At 48.0% G+C, this 24,295-nt stretch overlaps 1 protein-coding gene across 1 annotated transcript; it reads right to left on the reverse strand.

The window, feature by feature from the left end:
• Positions 1-8,543: 8,543 nt before the first annotated feature.
• Positions 8,544-21,857, reverse strand: RSL1D1 (ribosomal L1 domain containing 1). The gene is made up of 9 exons (XM_044232804.1): positions 21,689-21,857; positions 20,829-20,968; positions 19,479-19,617; positions 18,269-18,417; positions 18,078-18,179; positions 14,043-14,136; positions 13,830-13,955; positions 11,042-11,353; positions 8,544-9,072 (listed from the first exon to the last, which is right to left on the reverse strand). The coding sequence occupies exons 1-9, from the start codon at positions 21,785-21,787 to the stop codon at positions 8,746-8,748; spliced, it is 1,488 nt and encodes a 495-aa protein (XP_044088739.1). The 5' UTR covers positions 21,788-21,857; the 3' UTR covers positions 8,544-8,745.
• Positions 21,858-24,295: the final 2,438 nt, after the last annotated feature.

A 24,295-nucleotide genomic window follows, 5' to 3' on the forward strand; every position in this document is an offset into this window, starting at 1 on the left:
TAAAGATTGTATTTATGTATTTGATGGAGAAAGAGGGGAAATAGAAGCAGGGGGAGTGGGAGAGGAAGAAGCAGGCTTCCTGCTGAGCAGGGAGCCCAATGCAGGGCTCCATCCCAGGACCCCCGGATCATGACCTGAGCTGAAGGAGACGCTTAAGGACTGAGCCACCCAGGTGCCCCTTACAGGGGATTTCTGAGAAATGTATGGGGAAGTCCTGTGTACCAGTCTCCCAACTTCTCCCAATGTTAAAATACTATATTCTCAAAAGCAAGAAACTGAAATTTTTCAGATTTCACCAGTTATATGTGACAACAGCCTTTTAACATGTCAAGGGAGCCCCAGCAGAATTGTAAGTTTCTTTATTTTGGTGGTTAAGTAATATTAAATTCAATACATACTGGAAATTCTTGAGAGATAACAAATGCCACAACCCACAATTTTATTGAGTCAAATGTTGTAAGAAGTATGATATAGTAAAATAAGTACTGGACTGAGAACCAGAAAGTTTGGGTTCAGCCCTTGGATTCCACATGGCTCAACAGCTTTGGGCAGATTACATCATCTTTCAGGCCTATATTTTCCTCATCTATAAAATGGGAGCATTGGACTAGTTGATTCCGATCTCTTCCAAGCCAACGATTCAAAATATATTCCTCAGTCTTTCTTTTTTTTTTTTTTAAAGATTTTATTTATTTATTTGACAGACAGAGATCACAATAGGCAGAGAGGCAGGCAGAGAGAGAGAGGGGAGAAGCAGGCTCCCCGCTGAGCAGAGAGCCCAACACGGGGCTCCATCCCAGGACCTTGGGATCATGACCTGAGCCAAAGGCAGAGGCTTTAATCCACTGCTTTAAGCCACCCAGGCGCCCCTATTCCTTGGTCTTTCAATTAACAATTATTTGAGTATCTATTATTGGCTTGGTGCTGAGATACATTGATGAGTGGTATTTTCCTTCAAGGAGCATGGAGCCTAGGATGGTGAGACAGATCTATAGGTGAAGATGTCCGGTGTGCTGATGGGTCTGGACCCATGCTCTCCAGGACAAAGGCTCCTTGCTGGATGTGACTATTTAAATTTAAATTTGTTAAAATTGCCTAAAATCTGCTTCTGCTTTGGTTACAATGCAGCAACAGGGGTCAGATAAACCCCATTTCATGAGATGCCTAAAAGAACAGATAGAATACAGGGGCACTTGGGTGGCTCAGTGGGTTAAGCGTCTGCCCTCTGCTCAGGTCATGATCTCAGGGTCCTAAGATTGAGCCCCTCTTCAGTCTTCCTGCTCAGTGGGGAGTCTGCTTCTCCCTCTCCCTCTGCCCCTGATCCCAACTCCTGCTCTCTCTGGCAAGCTCTCTCTTGCACACACTCCCTCAAACAAACAAATAAAATCTTTTTAAAGAAATTAATTAATTAATACAACAGCAACATTGCATCAAAGCTGTAACTGCAACTTTTCCTGCATCAGAAGCTGAAGCAGAGATCTATCAGCTATGGTCCCTACCTCGAAGGCACTTGTAGACTGAAACGGAAAACCCAAGTGAAAGAATATGGAGCTGCATTTGCTAAATTAAAGGCTTACCTACTGGGAACCGGGGTGCATGGGGTGGTGGGGGGTGGGGGAACGGTAGGTGTGCAAGGTCTGAAAGAGACAGGTGATAGAGATAACACTGACTCATAAGAAGAGATGTTTGCAGGGCCATAGGAAGGAACCCAAACTAGCAGGGCAGAGTGAACACGCAGCTTTGAGACAAGGTCAAGGGGAAGGTAAGTCAGAAGATCACTAAGAACCTATCTTCCGGGCGCCTGGGTGGCTCAGTGGGTTAAGCCGCTGCCTTCGGCTCAGGTCATGATCTCAGGGTCCTGGGATCGAGTCCCGCATCGGGCTCTCTGCTCAGCAGGGAGCCTGCTTCCCTCTCTGTCTCTCTCTGCCTGCCTCTCCATCTACTTGTGATTTCTCTCTGTCAAATAAATAAATAAAATCTTTAAAAAAAAAAAAAAAAAAAGAACCTATCTTCCCATCGCGCCTGACATTGCTTTCTGGTGACGTTTTGAATTCCATTCGCTGTAAGCGAATCAAGTGTCCTAATGGTATAAAACAGGGGCCCTGGGTGGTTCAGTCGGTTAAGCGTTGGGACTCTTGATCTCAGCTCAGGTCTCGGTCTCGGGGTCATGAGTTCAATCCCCATGTTGGGTTATATGCTGCACATAGACACCACTTAAAACAAAAAACGAACAAAAAGCCTAAAAATGCTAATGGTGTCAAAGGGCAAGAGGTTAGGATGAGCCCAGAAGGTCCCCAAGAAGCTAGGGATGGTTCATTTATATTCTTAATTTCCTTTCCAAGCTCCTTCCAGTAGCCACCATGAAGCAACCACGAACTTCTGGGAGCTTTCCAGAGAGACCCGTTTTGAACTGGAGCATTGCCCCCAGTGCTGAGCTTGGTATAGTTATGTGTAAAGATTGTGGATACACACTGCATTTTATGGGACTATCAGCATTACTCGATGGTTTGTTGGAGGTTGTTAGACTAGCTCTAGTTCCGATGGTACTGGATATAATGGAATGGAGGATGAGAGCCATACAGACAAGGATTTAAGATACTTTCTATATAGAAAACATTAACAAATGGGGTGCCTGGGTGGCTCAGTGGGTTAAGCTGCTGCCTTCGGCTCAGGTCATGCTCTCAGGGTCCTGGGATCGAGTCCCGCATCAGGCTCTCTGCTCGGCAGGGAGCCTGCTTCCCCCTCTCTCTCTCTCTGCCTGCCTCTCCATCTACTTGTGATCTCTCTCTCTGTCAAATAAATAAATAATCTTAAAAAAAAAAAAGAAAGAAAACATTAACAAAGAAATAGAAACAATAGAAAAATAGACAGTATAACAGGAAATATTTAAGGAATTGCAGTGGTAATGAACCTCAAAAGACATTCGTGTCCTCACCTAGTAATAAGAAAATGAGCATCCTTAATGACTTAAAACAGGCCACTGCTTTTATATATAAAAGTACACATATGGATACATCAACATATAAATTGTAGCTAGCTCTCCCTGGCACTGAAAGTAGCTTTCTCACAATGCCCAAGTCTGCAAAAACCTTCCAGGAGAGGCTGGTGGGACTCTGTTATATGGTAGTTATGGATCTGGGTGAAAACAAAACAAAATGAAAAAACAGGAAATCCTCATGGTTTCCCCCTGGATCTTGTTGGCTTCAGCTTCCTTTGGTCAAGAGGAGGGAGGTCAGGCCCCTGGGTGGCTCAGTGGGTTAAGCCTCTGCCTTGGGCTCAGGTCATGATCTCAGAGTCCTGGGATCGAGTCCGGCCGGCATCGGGCTCTCTGCTCAGTGGGAAGCCTGCTCTCCCCGCCCCACGCCTGCCTGCCTGCTTGTGATCTCTCTCTCTGTGAAGTAAAAAAATAAAATCTTTAAAAAAAAAAAAAAAAAAGCGGAGGGAGGTCTCCTTCTCTCCACCCCCCCAACCCCCCCGCTTTATACCCGTCTTTCCCGTGTCCCCTGTAGAAAGCACAGTTCACCCGGTATTTCACAGGGCTCCAGCAGCAGGACCAGGAGAGCAGACCTCCCCAGCACCCAGAGCTTCCTTAATCTATCCGCAAAGACGGGAAACGCTGCTCAACCTCATTCACTCTACGCTTCTTTCTTCTTGTGGAGGTAGACGTGAGGGACAAGACTGTACCAAACACAAGTATACAATCGATGCCTCTGGGCCGCGTATATACATATCAGTGAAAGCATCAGCACAGATAACATAAAAGCCCCCAGAAGTGTCTTTGTGCCCCTTGGGAATCTACACTCCTCTCTCCTCTACACCCTGGCAACCACGGATCCGTTTTCTGTTACCGTGTTAGTCTGTTATATATATGGTGCCATACACTTCTGTATTCTGTCTCTTGCTTCTTTCACTGGGGATAATCATTTTTTAAAAAGATTTTATTTATTTGACACAGAGAGATCACAAGTAGGCAGAGAGGCAGGCAGAGGCAGGGTGAGCAGGCTCCCTGCTGAGCAGAGCACCTGATGCAGGGCTCGATCCCAGGACCCTGAGATCATGACCTGAGCCAAAGGCAGAGGCTTTAACCCACTGAGCCACCCAAGCGCCCTGAAGATAATCATTTTTATATACTTCCCTTTGTTTTGAGTATAGTAATTTGTTCCTTTTTATATGGTATCCCCATATGAGGGATTCCCATTTATTCCCTCACTGATGGACAGGTAGGTTTTTGGTTGGGGACCATTACAAGTAAGGAAGATACTGTTATAAGGAGCGATGGCTTTTCTTTTTTCATTAGCAGAGAAATTTCATTAACAAAGACTTGAAGCATATAGAGTCGAAAAGAAGGGACCTGAAAAACTCGATATGGGAAAAAGTCAGAGAATACATGTTATGTTGAGAAAGTGGGGGTTTGATTCTGTTCTCTTACAGAGTTCAGTCACTTCAAAAACATGAATTTCTGTTTCAGGGATGGAGACGCCAAGGCAAAGCACTTAACAGTTGTTCCTAAAATAATCCCAATGAACTGCCTGTGGGACAGACCGGCAGAACCTGCAAACTAGCTTCCAGTTTGTTGTCACTGGTAGACACAGGAAGTCTCAGTTGGAGAAGGTATTTACACTCTCTATAACCTTTAACCAAGTCACTGGGATATTGACATATCACCATTTTGTTTTTTAAAAAATAAAGGACCAGTGCTAGGTGGCTTAGTCGGTTAAGCATCTGCCTTTGGCTCAGGTCTTGATCCTGAGGCCCTGAGATCGAGCCCCGCATCAGGCTCCCTGCTCAGTAGGGAGTCTGCTTCTCCCTCTGTCCTTCCTCCTGGGTGTGCTCTCTCTCTCAAATAAATAAATAAATAAAATGTTTTTTAAAAATAAAAAAGAATGCCCATCTATGTATGTTGGTGAAATTTTGTAAAATATAAGAATGGTTCAAGTAGAAATAAAGGTATTAATTACCCACCATTCAGTAATGACCATTGTTAATGACTTTCTATTGTATTTGCTTTTTTTTTTTTTTAAGATTTTATTTATTTATTTGACAGAGAGAAATCACAAGTAGATGGAGAGGCAGGCAGAGAGAAGAGAGGGAAGCAGGCTCCCTGCTGAGCAGAGAGCCCGATATGGGACTCGATCCCAGGACCCTGAGATCATGACCTGAGCCGAAGGCAGCGGCTTAACCCACTGAGCCACCTAAACATCAAATTTGGGTACAGAAAAATATCTTCTTGGGGTACCTGCCTGGCTCAGTCAGTAAAGCATGACATGACTCTTGATCTCAGGGTTGGGAAGTTCAAGCCCCACATCAGGCGTGAAGCCTACTTAAAGAAGAGAAAAAAAATATATTTTGTGTGTATATATGCGTATTTGTTTAAATTCTCTATTATCGAACATTGTTTTCACTTTTCCCTATTAAAAAGTTTCTCTTTGGGGTGCCTGGGAGGCTCAGTGGGTTAAATTTAGCCTCTGCCTTCGGCTCGGGTCATGGTCCCAGGGTCCTGGGATCGAGCCCCACATCGGGCTCTCTGCTCAGCAGGGAGCCTGCTTCCTCCTCTCTCTCTCTCTGCCTACCTGTGAGCTCTATCTGTCAAACAAATAAATAAAAACTGGGGCACAGAGTCCCTGGGGACTTTCGGGGAATCACAGAGGCATGAAAGCTTAAAGGGAAGTTTCCAGGTCCTCAACTTTTATAGGTGCTTTGTTTTTAAGTTTATTTTTAGTAATCGCTACACCCAACATGGGGCTCGAACTCACAGCCCTGGGATCAAGAGTCACACACTCTCCCTCACTGAGCCAACCAGCAGCAGCAATGCCCAACCACCTGCAAAGTGTCCCCTTTCAAAACTGCCCTTCTGGGGCACTGGGTGGCTCAGTGGGTTAAGCCTCTGCCTTTGGCTCAGGTCATGATCCCAGGGTCCTGGGATGGAGCCCCGCATTGGGCTCTCTGCTCGGCAGGGAGCCTGCTTCCTCCTCTCTCTCTGCCTGCCTCTCTGCCTACTTGTGATCTCTGTCAAATAAATAAAATCTTTAAAAAAAAAAAATGTACATTGGGGGAAATTAACTGGCTCAGTCAGTGGACCATGTGACTCTTGATCTCAGGGTTGTTAAGTTAGAGCCCCACGTTGGATAGAGAGGAGGAAATGGAAGCAGGCTCTCCGCTGAGCAGAGAGCCCGATGTGGGGCTCAATCCCAGGACCCTAGGACCATACCGGAGCTGAAGGCAGAGGCCTTAACCCACAGGGCCACCCAGGCGCCGTAAAACTGCTTCTTAAAAATGAAGTAAATACAATCTTTAAAAAATAAAATAAAGTAAAATAAAAATAAAACCCAAAGATTGATGAGGACCTCTTATTTTTTCCTAAAGTCCTACAGGGAATCTTGATGCTGTGTGCGTTAACACAGCCAAAACAGTAGCGATTTTAAGGAGGATCCACACCAATTGTAGAGCCCTATGTGGTACCTGAACTCACGACCCTGAGCTCAAGACCTGAGCTAAGGTCAAGAGTCGGATGCTTGAATAAGCCACTCGGGTGACCCAAAAACAGTAGCGATTTAAGGATAAAGAAATGTAGACAAACCAGACCCTTCACATATTTAATAAAATGGCCAAAGACTTGTTGGCTATTTAACACCCTTCCATACTTGATTAAGGTGCCTGGGCGGCACAGTCACTGAAGTGTATGATTTATGGTTTTGGCTCAGGTTATGATCTCAGGGTTGTGGGACTGAGCCCCAGGTCAGGCTCCACGCTCAGTGTGGAGTCTGCTTGAGATTCTCTCTCCCTCTGCTCCTCCCCCAGCTTGCACTCTCTCTAAACTCTTTCTAAAAAATAAATCATTAAACAACAACAACAAGGGGCGCCTGGGTGGCTCAGTGGGTTGGAGCCTCTGCCTTCGGCTCAGGTCATGATCCCGGGATCCTGGGATCGAGCCCCGCGCATCGGGCTCTCTGCTCAGCGGGGAGCCTGCTTCCTCCTCTCTCTCTGCCTGCCTCTCTGTCTACTTGTGATCTCTGTCTGTCCAATAAATAATAAATAAAATCTTAAAAAAAAAAAAAAACAACAAAAAACCCCAACAACAACAAAAGATAGCCATACACTCACCTCTCGAATCCAAGAGCCTGACTCACTTAAGTGATTTCCCGCACTCCTCTCGGCCCCTAGGGAGACCACTGACAGCTCCCAGTCCTGTTGGTCAGCTGGGGATCATGCCTGAGCCTTAGAAACCTAGCAGCAATGGCTTGTGCCTTTTCATTGCGATTCCGAATTTTCACCAATTCCCCAACTGTGGCTTTCCCTTGTCAAAAAAAAAAAAAAAGCATCTTGCTTAGGAAGTTTAAGCAAGTCTGCCATTTCCACTGCAGAGAATTTATGAGTGAAACCCGAGGCACAGAGGACAGGAAGGTAAATTGCTGCCTTACATTCGATCAGGACCAAGCCGCAGACCAGAGAATCACTTGGTGTTGCAAAATCTTTATTTGGCTGGAGGTTGGGATGAAACCACCATACAGCTTCTCCCCTGCAAAATTACGTCCTGTAGAGAATGGACTAGCCTGACAACACTGAGTTTCCCTCTTCAAAACGGCACTTGAATCTCCATCTCTGAAGCCCATCTGGCCGTGTCCCCATGGCACCTCGGGCACTTGAATCTCCATCTCTGAAGCCCATCTGGCCGTGTCCCCATGGCACCTCGTTTCTATGGAAAACCCATTGATGACGCGCTTGCCCTTGACAGTAAATGCACACTCGAGAGCCTATGAGGCCAGCGGAAATACAAATTCCGCATTTTAGAGACTTTTGTGATTTAAAAAAGTAAATGTTACCATCTACTTTGTGGTATCAAAAAAGCAGGTGGTCTAGCTCCTGACTTGGGAGGAAGGCCCCTGGAAGCTTGTCTTGTTTCTGAACCATGTGATCTTTCTGGAAAGCACGTGTCACTAGCCATTAGGACAGTGCGTCCATGGCTTATAGCCAGGGATGTGGACCCCCAATCAAATCCAGAGAGAGGCTGAGCACCCCAAGAGTCACTTACTGCTTCAGAACACATCTACTGAACAGTCATGCAGAAGGAACACAGTGTACACGTGAGTAAATGCACACAGGCGGACGACGGTCTGGAGGAAGACGGGCATGTATTTCTTGCCTACGCCAACGCTCCCTGGTAACTAAGCCCACTGAAGGCACACTGCCTCAGTGACCCACAGCCGTGGCGGACTGCCACCGAAATCAATGATTTGCATCTCAAGGGTCCTTTCCAAAAACCCACCAAGACTCTCTCCAAAGTGCCACAGCCGAGTGTCGGCAGCGGGCTTATCCCGGGCCTGCGGACGAGCTTTGGGAGGGTTTGCACAGACGAGTGTAAAGGAGCCTCAGAAAACAGATGGTGGAAAGCAGGCGGGAAAGGATCACATCGGAGGGGTTCCAAGAAAAACCAACAAGGTGGGGAAGGCCGATATTCTGCTCAGAAGCCGACGGCACGCTGTAATAACAACCAGAGAGCACTGTACTCTCCTTCTGTCCTATTAGCAAATGCACAGAAGACCAACTTAAAAAAATTGATTTACTTCAAAACTACTGGTTCTCACGCGCACAAACGGATGTCAGAACTACTTGCGGAGGTTTTAAAAAATATTGAAGTCTGGGCCTCACTCCCGGAGAAGACTGCATGGTGTGGGGCTCGGGACCCTGCATTTTTAAAAAGCTCTTCGGGGAATGTGGATGCTCCCTTCTGCCTGAGTCTCTGGATTTTTAGGTCGACTGGGGTACTTTGGGCTTTTTGGGCCACTGTTTGGGAGTGCGGGGAGCTTTTTTTGCAGATTTACTAGCAGTGGTAAAGAACTTAGCCCCTGGCTTTTTGGTCATCTGTCTTGGGTCTTTTTTCCCCCGCGAAGAGTTTTTTTCTTTCTCTGCGTCTTCTTTGATTCTTGGCTTCTTCTCCGGGTCACTGCCTGGGGTCTTGGGCTCCACAGCCTTTGGGGTCTCCAAACCCGGAAAAGCCTTTCTCTTCTTCCCACGGGGTGTGCTGGGAGCAGGACTCTTTTTTGGAGACTTCTTTCCTGCGGCTTGTTTTGGCACCTAAGAAAAAGCAAAGTTAAGTCCAAGGGAAACCCTGAAAGTGTCCCTCTGAGAACTGATATCATCATGTCACCCCCCAAAGGGATACTACAGTGTGATAACAGGAGGGATGGTTTTGCCTTCTGGCGCGCAGGCATTCTGAAAGGTAACTGTTTTCCATCATTATGGATGGTCGCAAGGACCCTGGTGCTGCTCTCCCAGATCTGGTCAACAGAGAACCGTCTTTGCCTTTCATAGAGACACCAAGAAGCGCCCGCTGGGAGCACCACTAGGAGCCTGTGGCCCAATCCTGATTCTTCTCCATCTTCAGGTGTACATTCCTTGCCTGTGGGTGAGGACAGAGTTTCCCAAACTGTGTAAAAACCACGCGGGCTGCCTGTCAGGAAGCCCTGCTTCCCAAAGCAGACTGAGAAGGTCTTGGAGGGCAGCGTGTTCCAGGATCCTCCAGAGCCCAAATGAGAGCTGCTGGACAGCACTCTAGTGACAGACGCGTCCAATATGGGAGGAAGTCAGAGAGGCAAAAACAGCCAGCAAAGCAAAAGTTTGCTTTTCAGTAAATATAAAACAGTAAGATTGTTATGGGAAATTTGGAAAACGTAAGAAATACGAGAAACAAAATTCTCTGACAACTTCAGCACACCATATTAACTACCTATCATTTACTACTTTCCCCCTAGAAGTGTGCATTCATTTAAAAGTCAAATGTTGGGGAAGCTGGTTGGCTCAGTTGGTCAAGTGTCAAGGACTTCAGCTGAGGTCACGGTGTCGGGCTCCCTGCTCAGCGGGGACTCTGCTTCTCCCTCTGCACCCCTCTACCCATGCTCTCTCTCTCAAATAAAAAATCTTAAAAACAAATGAACGAATGCCAAATGTTACGCCCTTTCCCTAGTTACTTCATTAGCATTCCCAAGGGCTCTGTATCTTCTTTTTTTAAAAAGATTTTACTCATTTATTTGACTCAGAGAGAGAGATCACAAGTAGGTGGAGAGGCAGGCAGAGAGAGAGAGGAGGAAGCAGGCTTCCTGCTGAGCAGAGAGCCCGATGCGGGATTCGATCCCAGGACCCTGAGATCATGACCTGAGCTGAAGGCAGCGGCTTTAACTCACTGAGGGCTCTGTATTTTCTTACTAAACATCATCTCAAATTTCTTATAAAAATGGCCGGAAAGGCCCATGACGTGTCCTCCTCTGCGCCTCGCTGGCGAACAAGACTTCTGTACACACGAACACACTTCTACGGCTTGAGCTACACACCAGCCAGTCAGCCATCCACTCTTCCAATCTGCAAAATGTCACATCCCGTCCCCTGGAAACACACACAGTGTGCTTTCTCCAAAAACAATTACAATGCTCCCACGTACACGGATCCTTTGTGTTAGTTTTGAGCAAACTTAAAAACTCAGAGGAACTCTGGGGACACCTGCACAAGGAGTACTTTCACCAACATGAAAACTCCAACATCCTGACAATTCTAAGGACTGCCGCTACTGGACAAAGAACCCAATCGGTCAAGGGCAGGACTAGCCCTGGGCCGGTCACTCCCACCTAAGGCCACGCCTCACACCAGGTACATGCAGGCTGCATCCGTGGTGAGAACAGCCCTCCGGGCCCTCAGAATCCCCTTTCTTCCTCCTCATGTTCAAGAGACCTTTACCTAGCTGGACGGACACTGAGAACGAGGAAAAACTATACCAAGGAATCAAAAAGTTAAAAAATTCTGTTCCTCTAACCGATCCCGTGAAACCCACGCAGTCGGATTTCTGGAGCCCACGGGGCTGGGGTGCCGGAGAGGTTTCCGGAGCACGCATGCGAGCCGCCCTGGCCCTGGCTAAGTTTCCTAAGGCTAATGACACGGGGGATCCAGGACTCTCCGTCAGCAATGAAACCACTGCCCAGGTTTCTGCTCTGGCCTGCTCGTTAAAACCACAGGCAGCGTTTCCTACAATTACAATGAAAATCAATGAAAGTACCTCTGCGTTTCCTTTGGCTGGCGTCCCCCCTATCGGGACCAGCACAGGGATCTCGTCTTCAGATTCCTCCTTCACCTTCGACTGAGCTTTCCCTCGACGGCCCTCTTTCTTCTCACGGGCTCCAGACCCCTCCTTCTGGGGGGCGGGGGCAGGGGCAGGGGCCGGTGCTGCAGTTCCAGTAGTTTTGGTGTCCACGTCCTCCTTCTCTGGGCCCGATGGAGTCTTCCCAGCCTGTTTCATAAGCCTTTTGTTTTTCTTCTTCTCTTTCTGTTTTTCACGATACTCTTTTTGTTTTTGTTTTTTCTTTGCCTCCTACAAAAAATAAACAAAAACGATACACGCACAAGCCTAACTTCAGTAAGGGACACACTCGTCGGCACATCGGAACGGCAGAAATTCAGCACATGCGGCTCTGATGCCCCCAACGCTTCTGCAAAGTGCCTCGATGTGTACCAACTCCGAGCAAACAAACCCCATGACTGGCACGTGAACCTCAACTCCAGTCTGGCTCTAAATTGCAGCCAAGGATGCTCGCTCTGGGAATTACACGCCGGGACTCCGAACCCGGGTGTGCGGCTGGAGCTTCCATGAAAGCTGATCTCATTCACGGGGGAGTTAAGAATTATCCTCAGTTGTAGAGCACTCTGATGTGATTTATGTCTCAATAAAACGGTATTCCCAAAACTCACATAACTGATCACTTTCTCTCCACTTCAGGGTTTTGGCTTTAAGTGGAAACAGTAAAATGTTTCAACAGCTAGAGGTCTGTTGTCCTAACCACAGAATCCCAGTCAATAACATCCCTGACCGTAACCGACCCATTTTAACCAGCGGTTCCAACATTTTAACCAGCAATTCCAACATTTTCTCCAAGTCCTCAAACGAATCGGACAAATGGCAAAAGAATTCAGATTTCTTGCTTCTGATAACAGCAGTCTGTTATCCTGGGTCATCTTCCCAATGAAAATAAGTAAAAAAGTAGGGCAGAATATATTAAAAAAAATTTTTTTTTATCTTAAAGGCATCAAGGAACCAACTACCTGCAAGACATTTAAAATAAGGACCAAAAGGATAAGTGAGCCCAGAAGCAAATTCTGCCAAGAGTATTTGCTGATCCCTAATTTTTATTTTAACAGGGAGTGGAGGGTGGATGGAGAGAAATCAAATACCAGTGTCCACACTAGGGTGGGTTTATAGGAGGAACCCCCCACGGTAAGCTGGGAGGCCTGTGAGTTACTCTCGGGGTAAAGAGGAAGTGGAAGCAGAGCTGTGTAGAGTCTTCACATGGTCTGCTTGGAATCCTTAAGGGGATCTCAAGCCCTGAAATGCGCTCCAGGTCCAGGGTCCCAAGGTGCCCAACAGACAGAAATGGAAATCTTCTAGAGAAACATCTCTATCCTACACCTCCAATTATTTCTACCAATCATGTTCCCAATACGACAGTCACGACACAAAGACAAGAGGTCCACAAGGAGCCAGCAGGGACACAGAATCGGCTGTGACGCCAGCACAGCGCTACTCCAACGACTGGACGATGAAACAGTTAACGCTGAACGTGTTCCAGGAATTACTGGGAACTGGAGAATGATTTAGGGGTAGTTAATAAGAAAGTAAAAGAAGTAAAGCCACTTTGAAAAAGAACAAAACACACTATTTCTACAAGTAAAAAGAAAAAAAAAATAGTGCGGCGCCTGGGTGGCTCAGTGGGTTAAAGCGTCTGCCTTCAGCTCAGGTCGTGATCTCGGGGTCCTGGGATCAAGACCCACATCGGGCTCTCTGCTCAGCGGGGAGCCTGCTTCCTCCTCTCTCTGTCAGTCTCTCTGCCTGCTTGTGTTCTCTATCTGATAAATAAATAAAATCTTAAAAAAAAAATAGCAATACCCAAATTAAAACCCCACTGAACCTGATTAACATGGCTAAAGAAAAGTGTTAACAAACTAAGAGACTGGTCTAACCAGCAGCAAAAAAAAAAAAGAAACGTTCTCTGGTTTTTTGTTTTTTTGTGCACTAGCATCAAGAGCACTGAAAACCTACAAACCCAAACTGAGAGGTTATCTGTGAGCCTAACACAATCGTCAATTTTGTCCACAGAAAAGTGCTTAAAAGGGTGCCAGGGTGGCTCAGTGGGTTAAAGCCTCTGCCTTCAGCTCAGGTCATGATCCCAGGGTTCTGGGATCGAGACCTACATCGGGCTCTCTGCTCAGCAGGGAGCCTGATTCCTCCTCTCTCTCTGCCTCTCTGCCTACTTGTGAGCTCTGTCAAATAAATAAATAAAAAATCTTTAAAAAAAAAAAAAAATTAAGTGCTTGGGGCGCCTGGGTGGCTCAGTGGGTTAAGCCTCTGCTTTTGGCTCAGGTCATGATCCCAAGGTCCTGGGATCGAGCCCTGCATCGGGCTCTCTGCTCAGCGGGGAGCCTGCTTCCTCCTGTCTGCCTCTCTGCCTGCTTGTGATCTCTCTCTCTGTCAAATAAATAAATAAAATCTTAAAAAAAAAAAAAAGTGCTTAATGAACTTCCTGTTTTCTTTTAGCTTCTCTTGCCTCTACACAGGCCCCCACTGAGTCTACTCGGCCACGTAACTAATGTACCAATAAAGACAAGGTACCTGTACCTCGCTACGCTTTACTCACACCCCTGCTAACGGAGCTCATCTGTAGAGTGGGGACAACGCACGCAAAGCAGGACCACTGGGCAGCCACTGAAGGTCAGGCAGGAAGGGCATCTGCTCCTCTTCCTGGGCCATGTTTCTATCTGGGAGGAAGCCCACCAGTATTTTAGACCCTACTCACCTTCTTCTTCTGACTGGGGGTGCTTATGCCCTTGGCTTCATCCTGACAGCTGACGAACGAGGAAAAGATGGGCAGGGAAGCGGATCTCTCGGTTTTCACGTACAAGAGCTTCACACTCTCCCACTTCTGCAACAGACAAGAAAGGCACGATCGGAGCAGGTCCCGTTTCTTTGAAACGAGCAAGAGTCAAGGCATGCCCCCGTGGGACCGCACCTCTGGCAACTTTTGCGAAAGCCTCTTCGCCACAGTGATGATGTTCTCGACAACGTGCTCAACCTCCATTCCAGTGTGGCCAACGCGGATAGTACTGCAACGTAATATAGCACGAGACAGAAAAGTTTTAAAAAATAATAGTAATTTGTGTTTCAAAATACAGCACAGGCAGGTAAGCGAGAAACATAAATACATGATCCTGAGAAAAAAAAATTAAAGGTAGAAGCATTCAAGTCTTTGTGGTTTCACTATTTCTTTCTATAGTTGTTTTATACAACTGCTATTTTATTTAAGTTCAATTAACATAGTGTATTATTAGTTCCAGAGGTAGAGGTCAGTGGTTCATCAGTCTTGTATAATGCCCAGTGCTCACGGCATCACGTGCCCTCCCTCCTGCCGTCACCCAGTTACCTCCTCCCTCACCCCCCCGTCCCTCCAGCAACCCTCAGTTTGTTTCCCGTGATGAAGAGTCTCTTATGGTTTGTCTCCCTCTCTGGTTTTGTCTTATTTTTCCCCTTCCCTGCGATCCTGTTTCGTTTCTTAAATTCCACCTGTCAAGGACGCCCGGGTGGCTCAGTGGGTTAAAGCCTCTGCCTTCAGCTCAGGTCATGATCCCAGAGTCCTGGGATCGAGTCCCTCATCGGGCTCTCTACTCAGTGGAGAGCCTGCTTCACTGCCACCACCACCCCCCTGCTCTGCCTGCCTCTCTCTGTCAAATAAATAAATACAATCTTTTTTTTTTTTTTTAAGATTTTATTTATTTGACAGAGAGAAAGATCACAAGTAGGCAGAGAGGCAGGCAGAGAAAGAGGGAGAAGCAGGCTCCCTGCTGAGCAGAGAGTCCGATGCGAGGCTCGATCCCAGGACCCTGAGATCACGACCCGAGCCGAAGGCAGTGGCTTAACCCACTGAGCCACTCAGGCGCCCCAGATAAATACAATCTTAAAAAAAAAAAAAAAAAAAAAAAAAAATTACCACCTATCAGTGAGATCATACGGTAACTGTTTTTCTGTGATTGACTTGTTTTGCTTAGTTTCATGTTATTTTTTTTTTAAGATTTTACTTATTTGTCAGAGAGAGAGCATATGTCCTGCTCCCGAAATACCATGACCCGGTGATGAAGGAGCTGCCCTGAGAGGCTTATCAGCTATCAGCTGGAGGAAGTTCTACCTTCATTCTAGAAAACACAGGTCACACAGTTGGCCCTCAAGCTTTCCTGAGGAGGGGCTGTTCTGGAAGGAAAGACGGCTGGGAGGGATGCTTGTGTCTTTATGGTCCCCTGTCCTGACCCAGCTGTCATCATCTAAGACCAACAGTTCTTGTCCCTGGTGTAACAGCATCTTCGGGCCAAGGGCAAGATGATCCCTTCAACTGAAGCGGGGTGTAGATAGAAGCCAAGTGGAAAACTCCGCTACTGCTCAGCCACTGGGGCCCTGCTCCCGCCAGGCCCTGTCCTCCCTACCTCAGGAGCTGGAAGGCAAACTCATGGTCTGCTGGGAGTCGCAGAATGAGGACGAGATGGGGCTGGTGCTGTCACCCCCCTCCAGCCAAAGACGGCTCTGCCCGCTGCGAGCTCCCTGCCAGCTGCAAGCACATCCCCGGTCTCCCAGACGGAGACGACAAGCAGTGAAGGAGAGAGGAGGGGGGGCAGGTGACGGGACAGGAGAGAGGGAAGGAGAGAGAAGGAGGGGAGCCGGGAGGAGGGTGGGTGTGAAAGGAGAGGGAAGTACAGCTCAGGCGTCTGTACTGTCCGTCTGCTGCCCACAACTCTCCTGAAGGGAAAGAGGAGACCGCTGCTCCTTCCTCTGCCTTCTCGGAGCCATCTCCCTCTCGCAGCTGCCCACCGACCTCAGGCCCCCAGGCCTCTGACCTGCCCGAGGACCACCTCCCACGAGCCACGACTTTGATGTCTGCCTACAACCAGAGTTGGGCCCAGGCCTGACCACCAATGCTTCTCAGCAGCTTTACTACACCCAGTTAAGGGATCGCCCACCTGCAGACAGAAGACAAGCCCAGAATCGTCCCGGGGAAGCAGAGTCTAGACATCCTGGTGGTCCCATTTTACCATAGGCCCTGCCCTGGGCATGCAGAGGTTCCTGGGCTATCTGGAAGAGAGGCCCAAGAGCCCCCCAGTGCTGCCCTCCTGGCAGCTGCCCAACCCCACACCACAGATGCCCCAGCCAGAAGGTAATTTTTCAAAATGATTCTGAATATGTTTAAAAATCCCCTCCTTCAAAAGGGGAACCCTTCTACACTGCTGGTGGGAATGCAAATTGGTGCAACCGCTCTGGAAAACAGCACGGAGGTTCCTCAAAAAGTTGAAAACAGAGCTACCCTATGATCCAGCAATCGCACTACTGGGTATTTACCCTAAAGATACAAATGTAGTGATCTGAAGACGCATGTGCACCCGAACGTTTATAGCAGCAATGGCCACAATAGCCAAACTACGGAGAGAACCTAGATGTCCATCAACAGATGAATGGATAAATAAGATGTATCTATATACAATGAATACTATGCAGCCATCAAAACCCCTGAAATCTTGCCATTTGCAACGATGTGGATGGAACTAGAGGGTATTATGCTGAGCGAAATAAGTCAATCAGAGAAAGATAATTATCACATGATCTCCCTGATGTGAGGAAGTGGAGATGCAACATGGGGGATTTGGGGAGTAGGAAAGGAATAAATGAAACAAGATGGGATCGGGAAGGAGACAAACCATAAGAGACTCTTAATCTCACGAAACAAACTGGAGGTTGCGGGGGGGGGGGGGGTGGGTGGGGAGGAGGGAGAGGGTGTTTGGGTTATGGACATTGGGGAGGGTATGTGCTATGGTGAATGCTGTGAAGTGTGTAAACCCGGCAATTCACAGACCCGTATCCCTGGGGCAAATAATACATTATGTGATTAAAAAAAAAAAAAAAAAAAAATCCCCTCCTTCTGCTCATCTGCCAAGTGCTCAAACTTAACCAGCCCCTGGGGCGCCTGGGTGGCTCAGTGGGTTAAGCCGCTGCCTTCGGCTCAGGTCATGATCTCAGGGTCCTGGGATCAAGTCCTGAATCGGGCTCTCTGCTCAGCGGGGAGCCTGCTTCCCTCTCTCTACCTGCCTCTCTGTCTACTTGTAATCTCTCTCTGTCAAATAAATAAATAAAATCTTTAAAAAAAAAAAAAAACTTAACCAGCCCCTTGGCGTATTAAAAAAGGTGGAGCCACATTCTCTGTCCACCCGGGGAGCCACACCTCCCCAAAAGGTCTCTCCTGATCTCAGAGGCCGGATGTGGGGGTTCTACCCAGCTCGCCATCCTGATTCAGAAGAAATCAGTCTGAAAACAAAGAGACACCAGACAGCAGATGAGGTAGGATGGATGATGAATTCACTGAACAAGAAGTCAAATCAAGACTTAGGGGTCTCTCCCCTGTAACAGGTAACATGATCCCGGGCAACAGGAGAGCCCAGAACCACTGACGTTCACTACGTGTTAGTTTTGTCCTCCTTGTTTCCCATAATACCTACAGATGCCACTAGCCACACATGCCTATTTCAGTTTACATTACGTGAAATCAAGTAAAATTAGAAATTCAGCTCGTTGGCCATGGCAGCCATATATAGCTCATGACCCCCCCCTCCACTTTTAAAAAAGATTTTATTTATTTATTTATTTGACAGAGATCACAAATAGGCAGAAGAGAGGAGGAAGCAGGCTCTCCACCAAGCAGAGAGCCCAATGCAGGGCTCTATCCCAGGACCCTGAGACCATAACCCGAGCCGAAGGCAGAGGCTTTAACCCACTGAGCCACCCACGCGCCCCGTGCCTAGGACTCTTATGCAGATCCCAGATACAGACCACTTCCATCATTGTACAAAGTTCTCTGGGATGGCACTTTTCTAGAGAACCAAGTACTTCTTAGGGACACACCTTACTTTTAACAGAAGGATCTGATTTCATTAACACAATCTTGTTTAAAAAATAAATTTATAAAATTATTATCAAGTGGATAGAAAACGAGACACTGATAGCTTTGACCTACCTGCAGGAACCACTTTTAGAGATGTTTAAGACCGTTCCACCGATGCATTCATTGATCTCCCTGGATAAATTCTTGGACAGAAGGTTTACAGGTACCGGAACTCTGTAAGAACACACAGGCACTTGGAGCAGAATGTATACACATCTGCAAAGTTCACTCTGCTCAAACCCCGTTACTGGTAAGAAACCTACTTCTTTCTGTGGTAGAAATGTCTCCCCAGGTGGGACGGCAAGAGACGCCGGATTCTCGCGTCGGTAAGGAAGAAGTCAAAACTGCCCAGGAGGCGGAGCTTGGCTTCATAGGCTTTATACTCCTTTTTTAAAGTTCGGAGTGGGATAATCTAAAAAAACACAAGGAAAAGGAAAAACATAAAGTTAAGTTGAACAAGAAGAAAACTGAAGCAATAACTTGTGTCCAGATCTTAAAATGTCCCAGGGCCACAGTTTAGGGAACATGTGGAGAGCGCCAAGTGTGGGCCAGACACTGTGTTAACCACTGGGGACACAGAGACTGATGAGCTGGGACAGCCTATAACGAAAGGACACCAACAACTACAAACCACAACGGGAGGCGCCAAGTCACAGGCAAACCCAGGAACATTCTGCAAGTGCTGACCATGACCTAATGGAACGATCTTCTGGAAACTGTTCAAGATACAACGGGGCACCTGGGTGGCAGCTGGTTATGCATCTGCCTTCAGCTTAGGTCATGATTCCGGGGTCCTGGGATCCAGCCCAGCACTGGGCTCTTTGCTCAGTGGGGAGTCTGTTTCTCCCTCTCCCCTGGCTTATGCTCTCTCAAATAAATTAGTGATGTACCCATTAGCTTTTAGGTCAAAACAAACAAACAAACAAACAAAAAAAAAAAACCTTAACAGTTCATCTATCAAACAAAAGATGGAACATACCTTACTGAAGCCAGCAAAAATTATAAAGAAAAAATAAGATTAAAAATTAAATTCCTGGGGTGCCCGGGTGGCTCAGTGGGTTGTGCCTCTGCCATCGGCTCGGGTCATGATTTCAGGGTCCTGGGATGGAGCCCTGCATCGGGCTCTCTGCTCAGCAGGGAGCCTGCTTCCCCGTTCTCTTTCTGCCTACTTGTGATCTCTGTCAAATAAATAAATCTTAAAAAAAAAAAAAGAATTAAATTCCTAGGGCACCTGGCTGGCTCAGTTGGTGAAGCACATGACTCTTAATCTCAGGGTTGTGAGTTTAAGCCCCACGGTGGATAAAGAGATTATGCAAAAATGAAATTTTTAAAATGAATGAATGAATGGCTAAATAAATAAAATCTCTAGGACAGAAATACTAGGTTAGTAGGTAGTACAGGAATGTATGACTTATCACTTCAAGGACTGACTCAGATCTTTTAATTGTCCTGAAAATATTAACCACTCCTGACCTGAGAAATGGTTTTAATCCCATGCTTGTTCAAAAGCTTCTTGTAAAACCGTTCCGTCTTTTCAGGAGTTAAGTTGGGTTCATCCTTGGTAAGTAAACAAATATCTGTTAAATCTGATCGAATACTGTGAGGCAAGGACCTGCAAAATTCAGAGGTGGAACAGAGAAAGCAAGCGTTATAACAGACACAATGTATGTTTCTATTCCACAGAACACACAATAAATTCAGTCATTCCAACAAACTACGTCCACGCTATTTAAGCAAATACTCTACCGAGAACATTTTTTAAAAATTTTTTAAGGGCACCTGGGTGGCTCAGTGGGTTAAGCCGCTGCCTTCGGCTCAGGTCATGATCTCAGAGTCCTGGGATCGAGTCCCGCATCGGGCTCTCTGTTCAGCAGGGAGCCTGCTTCCCTCTCTCTCTCTCTGCCTGCCTCTCCGTTTACTTGTGATTTCTTTCTGTCAAATAAATAAATAAAATCTTTAAAAAAAAAATTTTTTTTAAGATTTATTTGATAGAACGATCATAAGTAGGCAGAGAGAGAGAGGGAAGCAGGCTCCCTGCTGAGCAGAAAGCCTGATGTGGGGCTCGATCCCAGGACCCCAAGATCCTGCCCTGAGCTGAAGGCAGAGGCTTAACGCACTGAGCCACCCAGGCACCCCGAACATTTAAAAATATATCTAGTCTCCAATGGTTGGAGAAGAGTAAGTAAACTGTCACAAATACCCAGAATCCAAAATATCAATTAAGGGTGCCTGGGTGGCTCAGTCAGTTACGGGTCCAACTTGATTTTGGAGCAGGTCAGGATCTCAGGGTTATGAGATCGACCCCTGCACTGGGCTCCACCCCGGGTGTGAAGTCTGCTTTAGATTCTTTCTCTCCTGCTTCCCAGGCCCCTCCCACACCAAATAAAGTATCAATTACTATGTGGGATATTTCTCAGGGATATAAGGAGACTTAAAACATAATGAAGCCACTCAAGGTAGTGCACATGGGGTTATTATTATTATTATTATTTAAGATTTTATTTATTTATCTGACAGAGTTAGAGAGATCACAAGTAGGCAGAGAGGCAGTTAGAGGTGGGGGAGCAGGCTCCCTGCGGAGCAGAGAACCAGAAGCGGGGCTCCATCCCAGGACCCTGAGATCATGACTTGAGCCTAAGGCAGCGGCTTAACCCACTGAGCCACCCAGGCGCCCCCTGTTTTGTTTTTTAAAGGCACAATTACATATTTCAACTCATAATTTGAGTTTGCAAAATTTCCACCAGACACAAAAGCGCAACTGTTACAGCTCTACAGAATGACCCAGCAGATAACAAGGGCAAAAAGTAGAAAATGAGAACTTACAATCTGACCCTCAGTTCTTTACTTGGAATCTTCCACAATACCACCATTAAAAAGAAATTTTCATTCTCATTCAAAAGCAATCCATTCGCGTTTTTCCTGGACTTGGAATGTGTCAACAGAGCTTCTACTGCCTTTCTAATCTGCAAAGTAGAGATATGCAAATAAATTAAATCTCACTCTTAGCATTCGCTCTCTCCTCTCGCCTTTTTTCCTCCTCAAATTCTATTTGAATAGGCAACTCCACAACTCTCTGTATTAGGATCCTACAATTTGGGATCAGACTCCATCAGAAACTGACCGAAATATCCAATCAGCACCCACTTGCCAAAGAGAGCCTCTCCCACGTGAAGGCATCGCGCCAGGTGAGAACGTGCTTCCCGCGGCCTCGATGATTGAGGCAGCGATCGCGGGAAAAGAGCATCAAGCCATAACTAGCACCCACCGGGCGCTTAACCAAGGGTCAGGCCCCTGGCTACAGCTCTTTACAGGCCTTGCCTCCTCTGATCCCGGGGAGGCGCCGAAGCCATCAGAGGCCCTCTTAGACCCAAGGTCACTGAGGCTTGCAGAATTAAGCGACCTGGCCAAGCCAACGGGAAAAGAAGCAGAGCCAGGTGCGTCGCACCCCGGAATCCCAGGCTGCCCCTGCAATCTACCTGCGGGTCTAGGCCGCAGGGCTGGGGGTCGGCAGGCGCCTCCCCGCGCGCAGGAAGGAGGGGGCAGGCTGAGCGCAGCGCGACCCAGTGACTCTCCCCAAACTCCGGGGGGGCCCGCGGGGGCGCGAAGCCCGCACCGGCACCCCGCGTCTCACAAGCCCCCAGCCACCCCGCCTTCCGAGTCCCGCGCCCCAAAGGGCCGCTCACCTGTCCTTTGTCCAGCTGCTCCACGGAGGCCGGGGTCGCGGGAGCGGAGTCCGAGGCTGCGGTTGAGGATGAGGGTGCGGTGGCAGCGGAACCCTCCATTTCGCTCGCACCTCGTGCGGCCCTGCGTGCGGTACCCGGGTCTGGCTCCCCGTGCGCACGCGCGAACGCAGGCCCGTAGCCGGAAGTTGGAGGGCGGGACCGGCCTTTCGCGTCACGTCCGGGAGCGCGGGGTCAAGACCCAGGAAGACACAGCTGCGGAGTTTCGGCGGCTGTAGTGAACCGAGCTAGCGGGCGCGCCTGGGGTCCCAGTGCCTCGCGTGAGGCGCGGGAGCCTCCTGGTGACTCCTGGCTCTCACTCTGCGCGGAGGGACTCGAGCGAGCGCCTGGATGCGGGGGAGAGGCGCGGGCAGAGCGCGAGGCCTGGCCTGCCACCCGCCGCCGCCCCTTCGGAGCCCGGGGGCGCGGGTCTCTCCTGGGCCTCCGGTCCGCGGGCGAAGCGTGCCGCCTGGAATAATCCGAGGCCGGAGAAGGTAGAAGCCCCTCCCACCCCGCGTCCCCCGAGGTCCCCCCACGGCCACCTGGAGCCTTCCAGGGATGTGCCAGGCACGTTAGGAAATACATCCTTCTTCCTCTTTATGGATGCGTGAGTTTAAACTTACTCTTTCCTTTTTAAGATTTTACATATTTATTTGATAGCACAAGCAGGGGGAGTGGCAGGGAGAGCTGTCAGAAGGGGAAGCAGCAGGCTCCTCGCCGAGCGGGGAGCCCAAGACCCTGGGATCACGATCTGAGCGGAAGGTAGACGCTTAATCGACTGAGCCTCCCAGGCGGCCATTCATCATCTTTTTTGGAAAGCAGATACTAGCCTAGTGTACCCGCTGTTCTGGACGTTGTCTTTTCCTCCGAATGCATGGATCTTGGAGATTGTCCACGTCGGTACCTCCTCGTCTTTAAAAACTGCCTTCTGTCGTGTAGGTGAACTGTTTACTTAGGAGCTTTTTGATGGACCTAGAAGATGATTCTAGTCTCTTTGCAACTAGCTGTGGGCATTTTTGAGAGCTGAAAGAAGGGGAGCAGGGGGGGCTTTCCATGTCTGTTGTTTCTCCCCCAAAATGCTCCTTCCATTTTGGCAAACCTGGAGGAAGGCTTGTTCTGCTGCTGGTCTCTGATAGTGACTTTGTGATCAGCTTGTGGAAGAAATGGTTTGAAACCTTCAGCACCTGCTCTCACTCATCTTTTCTAGAATTTCGTGTCAAAGGGTCTTCATTTTAGCACGGTAGTCTGAATTTTGTGTGAGGCCAGGTGTGCCGGCGTTTTCTAGTGTTCTGAGAAGAGCGTTAGGGGAGTCACATGTGACCTCTGAATTCGAGGTTGAGAACCAGACTTGTAGACCAAAGCAAAGGCATGCCTTAAAGGAGCACGGTGGTGTTTGCAGGGAGCAAGTGGCTGGAGCAGGGACAGGCAGAGGGGAGGATAGGAGATGAACTAGAATGGTAACTTAGGCAATTAATTCATTGCGAGACTGAAGGTTGCTGTGTACCTTGGAGCACTCTGTAGGTATATGGTTTTTGAGCGGGTGGTAGGGAAGAAGAAGAGGTGGCCCAATCCATCACTAGGCTTTGGGAAAGTTCATAATCTGGCTGTGATATTGTGGTGATATTAAAAAATAGGATACATGCCCAGAAATTCTTGGATATTTAAGCAATGGTGCTTCATTCCCCTCCCCTTGAGTGTGACTTGTTTCTATCAAATAGGACACAGCAGACTGTCGTTTCCACCTTGAGTGTTTTTTTCCTTGCATGTCTCTCTCCCTCCCTCTCTTTTGTTATGTTCACAGTATTTGCTCTGGGTGAAGCCAGCCACCATGTCCTGACGCTACTCAGCCTGCTGCAACCATGGGAGTGAGCACCAAAGTGGATCCTCGAGGAGTCGAACCTTGAGACAATCAGAAACTTTTTTTGTTTGTTTGTTTAAGATTTTATTTATTTGAGGGCGCCTGGGTGGCTCAGTGGGTTAGGCCGCTGCCTTCGGCTCAGGTCATGATCTCAGGGTCCTGGGATCGAGTCCTACATCGGGCTCTCTGCTCAGCAGGGAGCCTGCTTCCCTTCCTCTCTCTCTCTGCCTGCCTCTCCATCTACTTGTGATTTCTCTCTGTCAAATAAATAAATAAAATCTTAAAAAAAAAAAAAGATTTTATTTATTTGAGAGAGAATGAGTCGAGTAGGGGCCAGGCAGAGGGAGAGGGAGAGGGAGAAGCAGACTCCCCGTTGAGCAGGGAGCCAGTGCAGGGCCTGATCCCGGGATCCTGAGATCATGACCTGAGCTGAAGACAGTTGCTTGATTGAGTCACCCAGGTGCCCCGACCACAGACTCTCGAGAGACCCTTAGCCAGAACTATCTAGCTGTGCTGCCTCCTGACCCACAGAAACTGAGGCACTAAGTGTTTGTTACTTTAAGGCACTAAATTTAGGGTAATTCGTTATCCATCATAGATAGCTAATGGGAATTTGTAGACCTTCTGTCTTCAAGCCCATCCACTGTGTTGACGCAGAAGTCCTGGGGAGACCTCATGCCTAGCAGGTCCCACAGCAACTCATTACCTTCCCC

This window comes from Neovison vison, chromosome 14 (genome assembly GCF_020171115.1).
Source record: "Neovison vison isolate M4711 chromosome 14, ASM_NN_V1, whole genome shotgun sequence".
NCBI classification, from domain to species: domain Eukaryota; kingdom Metazoa; phylum Chordata; class Mammalia; order Carnivora; family Mustelidae; genus Neogale; species Neogale vison.